The following is a 6,000-nucleotide window of genomic DNA, read 5'->3' on the forward strand; positions in this document are numbered from 1 at the left end:
CGACGCTGGTGTTGTCAGAGTGTCGTCCAGTCCAAGCGAGGTGGTCCACCTGCCCCTGCGCCGTATCGACGGGTCTGGTGACTCCCGCAGTCACCACAGAACAGAGGTTGCAGCCAGCGCAATGCAGCAAGAGAGGAAACCGGAGGAAGGCGTGGGTGACGGCTGGTGTGATTGCCGCCCAAACACGAACCTTTCGCAGCGGGACCTCCTCGCGGCGGGTGAGGCCACCAGGGAGGTTGAATTTTCACGGCGGATAAGTGCGCGTGTGGGGAGCCGAAGGGCTTCTTTGTCGATGGTCAACTTGGAAATTGAGTCTAGTGGAAACAAGCACTGCGGATGCGTGATGGCAGGTATAGGAGTCGGTGCGTGCGCTTGTGGCTGTCCAGAAGTCCAGGTAATCTTTACTCCGAAGCCAAGTGTAGCGGCCTTCGCGTGCGTGCGTGCGATTACTGGGGCCTAAGCAGTTGTGCAGCTGTCAAGGCATCGGAAATTGCTTTCAGCTCAGCGAGTGTTGACGAATACTGTGAGTGGTGTAGTATCGGTGTTTGTGACCCAACTGCATGCCACGGATACACGCCAAAAGCGATGGTAGCGTTTTACGGCGTAGGTCATTTATTGCATCATATCACAGTATTCAACAAAGATTTAATTACTCGTCAGACTGCGAAGCATGTGAAAGGTCATCAAGCCTGATAAGTCAAACCCCGAAATTTTCTGGAAGCATTGAGGTAGCGACGCGTCACCACAGTGAAGCGTTAAGAGGGCTTAATGAGGATTCTTAGCGTTTGCGTGCAGTGACTGTGCACTGAATACCCAAGACATAGAAAAGGCTTGCTGTGAGCACTTCAACATGGGTTTTCTTTAGCGTATTCGCTTTACTTGCATCCCTTACGTATGTTCTGGTGTCTGTTGGTTGGGGTCCATTTAAGAAATGGCCGGAACACAACCACGCTAAGCTAGCCATCCACTGGATGGTTCCCCTTGATCGCTCCTAAACACAACCCTAGCGCGCATTGCTGCTTCCCCCCATTACTCTTGTAGTAATCCATTATCTTAGGTCAGTTAAGCAGCAGAATGAAAAGTGGAGCAGGAAGTCGAGGCACGCACCAATCGAGGCAGCTGCTTTTCTTTAATGAACTGACCTGCAACCTGCTTTACTAAGTTGCCATACCCTTTTCAAAATTGGCTATTTACCTGCAAATGAACGCTTTCACGGTAAATGTGCAAACTTTGTGTTGCTGTCATGGGAACTAACGCAGGTACGAGTCAACAATCGTCGCTCAATTCTATGGCCACACTCATCTGGACCATATGTACCTGTTCTACCGCGGTGACGGGGCCGACAAGGACGGCAGGCGGCCCACCAACGTCGCCTACCTCGCTCCCAGTGTGACGACATTCACAAACAGCAACCCCGCGTACCGAGTGTTTACTGTGGATGGCGGACGCCAGAGCAAGAATGCCAGTTGGGTGGGTGCACTTTGAACACATGACCGCAAGTGATGGTTATCAGCTCAGCAAGGGCCAGCATTCCTAAGCGGAGAGATATATCTAACGGGGTTTTGTGAAGCCATGCATGTTTCTTCTGGTTTGCTGAAGTATAACAATATATTAACGTGTGAAAAAATCTTAATCTATATTTGCTGTATACGCCGCATGGTCAACCTTCTGCATGGCCAACTAATGTTAGGCCTAAAGTTCTTGACAGCTTCGTCACCAAATAAGCAACCTAGAGCTCTCATTAACATTACCAGTCAAACCTACGCTGAAATAATACTGTACGCACTATTTGAAACACTCTTCCGCGTTCGTGAAAATGGATTATTCGTTTGAATGTGTACATTTACAAAAAACATTTTCATGTCTGTTGCGGTGTTATTGTGCTCTTTGTTTGCAATTATTTTGACTACTTCACAAATTATTTTGGAACACTTCACAACTACCCTCGAGAAAAATTCAGGACGCGTATTCTATGCTGGAGTACATGCGAGTTTGATATTCCATTGCATTGACGGTGACGGCAAGCTTCCTTGTGTTTTTGTCCAGAACAAACTAGATTTGCGAAAAATGTGCCGATATGCAGGCTTTGAAATTCTCTCACGAATAGATTCACTGACTGATTACCTAAACAAGCATAATTTGCTAATCTATTTATTGATTTCAGACTTTGCTGGACCACGAGACGTACGTGATGGACCTCATCGAGTCTAACAAAGGGGAGAAGCCACTGTGGAACTTGGTATACACAGCAAAGCAGCACTACGGCCTGCAGTCACTGTCACCGAGCCAGTGGCACCGACTGGCAGAGGCATTCAAGACTAATGAGACCCTCTTCCAGGACTACCACAGGTCAGAAACCCCATTGCCAACTACTAACACACGCGTCATTACGCATTTAAATTGATTTACTCACAATCCCAAGTTCATACGTGATCGTAAATGATCACGTGCTCGCATGTCCACACATAAAAACACTTCGAGAGGCTCTTTTAGTGTACGATACATTTATTTAACGTTTTAGTCTGGGCCTGTGTTCATTCAAAATCACGGCAATTTCTGTGAAACCCGCGAGTGCAAAACCGCGTGTAAAATCCGCAAGTGTAAAATCATGAGCACCCAGAACTGATTGAAAACCCCCGAACAAGTTCCTTTCAGGTATAATAAAGAAATATTAACACCAAACGAACGCTTTTGGTGCGGGCTTCTACCAACTCCGTATCGAACTCACACGTGAGCTTCAGTACTAATGAGTAGTCGTGAGTTTAATAATTAGCGTGCACACTGACGTATCCCTGGTGCTGGGGCATACATTTACGGGGTAGATTCGATGTATAGACACAAAATCAAAGCCGTTCCCCTCAACGTGAAAGCTGTCGGAAGTGCAAAGCAGTGATTCGCTATAACCGGCTCTGGTGCCGTAATCCGCTCACTGCTGCCACCCATTACACTCTTCTACTCCCTGCCTCACTCCTCTGTTAATGAATTGAACTGAGGTTTGTCCAATGAAATTCAAATTTGCCGCCTTCGCAGTGCTCGCGGTCCCTTCTGCTTGTAACAGCGCGAGCGGGACCTCGCACGTTCCGGCCCCTTACTGCGCAGTTTGGAAGACGTGTTGTTCTTGGCGGCTGCTTTTTTTGCTTGCTATTGTAAAAACCAACCCAACGCGTGCTCCTAGCTAAAAGTACGCGGCATGCTGGTTATATACACAGATTTTGCCTCAAATGTAACTGCAGTTTCTTTCAGCGCTAAATGACGGGGTGATGTGTGACAAGCGCCAGCGGTTCATTAGTGTCGAACGGTTATGACTATGATTTTAGAAGCCTCTGTGTTACACTATTACGGTACACCGTGGGGCTCTACTTATCTCGCCACTCCGCCTGACTCCGCAGTCGTATGATATTGTGACAGCGAGCTACGACGACAAGGCGAGCCCATAAAGTGCTCTGCACTTAATACAGTGGCACTGAAATTGTCTATCTCAGGGTACCCTGAGGAATCACGTGGTTAAACGAATGCTTCCATTATCCCTCCGCAGGTTCATGCACAAACTGGTGGTTCCACACGAGTGCGGCAAAGAATGCAAAGCCAGAGAGATCTGCACTCTACAGGCCGCCACCACTACTGGGATACGAGACTGCATGATCGACATGGGCATCAACGTCGTGTAAATCATCTGATGGACGAATAGTTTCGTACAAACGCCTGCTACACTCATCGCACCACTGGTTCACAAATGCCTTAGTGGGTTGAGGACCTAAGCAAAGAGATGTCTTTAGTTCCTATCCTTGAACTGCCAAGCATGAGAACGTTTTAGCGCAGGGTACAAAATCTGTGGAGACTATGAGATACACGAGGCAAAGCCTCTAAGAGTCTAAAGCGCTTACACTTTTCACCACGCAGCTGCGGACTTTGAAGCAAATGCTAAATATAAAAGAGTTCGCCAGGTTGATGTATTCGCTGTTAATGGTCGAGAATGGCCTCTTAGCGAATGGCAATTGCACGGATCACTTCTCTGGGCTTAAGAGCACTGTTACCTTCATCGCTACGTTCCTCCTCCGCTATTCATAAGAACAACTGTTTTGCGCTGCAGAAATTTTGTGTCATCAATGTCGTAAAATAGGGACTTCGAAATTTCAAAACCTTGTCTGCAAACAGAAAAGCGCGTCACGTCCGTGATTCTAATGCGCCTCGGTCGGATCAACAAGGCGTGTTATGCGCTTTTGATGCCCACAGTAGTATCGCTGGTGTCATCAAGCAGCTTTCATTGATATTAGGCTATAGGTTAGGATCAAGATCAAGCCTCACAGAGGGTTCGAACGGCGTCGTTTTCTTGGGAAGTGTGGCGTTGTAGGAGGAGTTGACGGGGCGTCCTTGCTGCCTTCTCCTACAACAGCGCGTGCAGTTTAAATAGGGAGTGAAATCTGGGCAGCAATAAGGACAGACGTATTGTTTGATGAAATGAGATAGTTAGAAGCACGCACAGTGACGAGAAGTACGACTAGTTAACGCAAAGCGGAAATTGTTAAAGTGAGCGGAAAATCTTCTGCCTGCAATTTATTACCTATTGCACGGTTCAGGTGGCTAACTTGTTTGCTCCCTCAGTTTTCAGCATACTGCGAAAGTGCATATGCCAATGTAGGACTGACTTAGCGTGATGCCTACTCAGTGAGTGGGACGTGGTGCGAGAAAGCAAACTGCAGTGGTAGGGTCTAGCGAGCTGTTATAAATACGACATTCCCGTGTTTGTGCTGCTCCTTCATTCGTAATGACCAGCGGCGCGATTTCCGACTTGTCTGAAGTATGGAGGGCCTGTCACCCATACGGTAATATTTAAACAGTTCCAACAAGGTTCGCAATGTGTCTGCTTGTGTTTGCGGGGCTATTCAAGCCTAACACTTGTTCATATCATTATCATACAACAGGATATTTCAGCTCAAATACGCTTTTGCGTCATCTAAATATCCAGAAACGTTTTCGAGCATTTATCATGAAATTGTAACAATATCGCCAATCTAGAGCAAATAAAAATGCACTCCTTTCCACATTGTGTATATTGCTTCATTAAAGAGTTTTTTTCTCACTGCCTTGCAATCCCCCGCGCCGATTCTTTGAAGATGTGTAACTTAAAAAAATGTTGCTGCCGTCGTATTGACTTACGCTCCTATCCCTGCAAAGGAAGGCGCGCTGCGCTGCACGCCCTTGTATCACTTGTCGGTGTAGGCAATCTCTGGTGATAAGGAATGCTGCGACTTTAGTTGAAAAACTTGCAGAACTGTGCTGTTTCTGACACCGTTTTTGGCAGGGCATGCACAAACTCAGTCTACATTTTTATAATACTGAATTTTTCCGCTTACGCGGTAAAAAATGTCAACTTTCCTATCAGAGATATGAAGTTGGAAAGTCAGAAACTTGAAATACGAGTACTTATTACCGCTGGACATTGCCAACATCCCTTATTCTCACATGATTTTTATGTTCTTTAATGTGTTGTTCTATTTTCATATCTCTATTTTTCGACTAAGATATTCACTAAAGTATTGCTTGTTGTTCTGCTGATCTCGCGAACTGCATCTAGAAATTGTTGGCTCTTCGGAGTGGCAACTGAATAAACAAGCAAACAAAACCGGCCGTGGTCATTTTCTTTATGTGTTAGCTGCCCTTAAGGTGTACACCTTGTGTAACCGGGGCTGTTTCTAGCATTGCCGTGAAAAAACGTCAACAGAAATACAAATGCTCTTAGCATTGTTATGTTTTGTGAGCGAAGTGCGGTAAATCCTCAGTTTTGAAGTTAACATAGAGGCAAGTAGGAAGACTGGCTGACGCAAACACAGAAAGCCCATAGGCGCCACGGTACATAGTTTTTGGAATCGCCGCCGACGCTATTAAATCCGCCTGAGCGCGTGCCCTGATGAAAATATGCACTGCATGTCTGGGCGGTGCTATGTGAGACGCTTAGGAGGCAACTCGGGTCGGTAGAGTGGTCGATTCGAAGCAAAAATT

The 6,000-nt window shown here is 46.5% G+C and overlaps 1 protein-coding gene across 6 annotated transcripts in view; it reads left to right on the forward strand.

Moving 5' to 3' along the window:
- Positions 1-5,627, forward strand: part of LOC144153574 (sphingomyelin phosphodiesterase-like) — a 197,259-nt gene extending 191,632 nt beyond the window's left edge. For all 6 annotated transcript variants that reach the window (XM_077685199.1, XM_077685196.1, XM_077685198.1 and 3 more), the window contains exons 10-12: positions 1,260-1,470; positions 2,165-2,349; positions 3,536-5,627. In XM_077685199.1, the coding sequence (XP_077541325.1) occupies positions 1,260-1,470; positions 2,165-2,349; positions 3,536-3,668 (529 nt within the window). In that variant the 3' untranslated portion in view covers positions 3,669-5,627. The remainder of the gene's footprint in view (positions 1-1,259; positions 1,471-2,164; positions 2,350-3,535) is intronic.
- The last annotated feature ends 373 nt before the right edge of the window (positions 5,628-6,000 follow it).

Source organism: Haemaphysalis longicornis, unplaced genomic scaffold (assembly GCF_048455015.1).
Source record: "Haemaphysalis longicornis isolate Haplotype H1 unplaced genomic scaffold, Haemaphysalis longicornis Haplotype H1 scaffold_9, whole genome shotgun sequence".
Lineage (NCBI taxonomy): Eukaryota > Metazoa > Arthropoda > Arachnida > Ixodida > Ixodidae > Haemaphysalis > Haemaphysalis longicornis.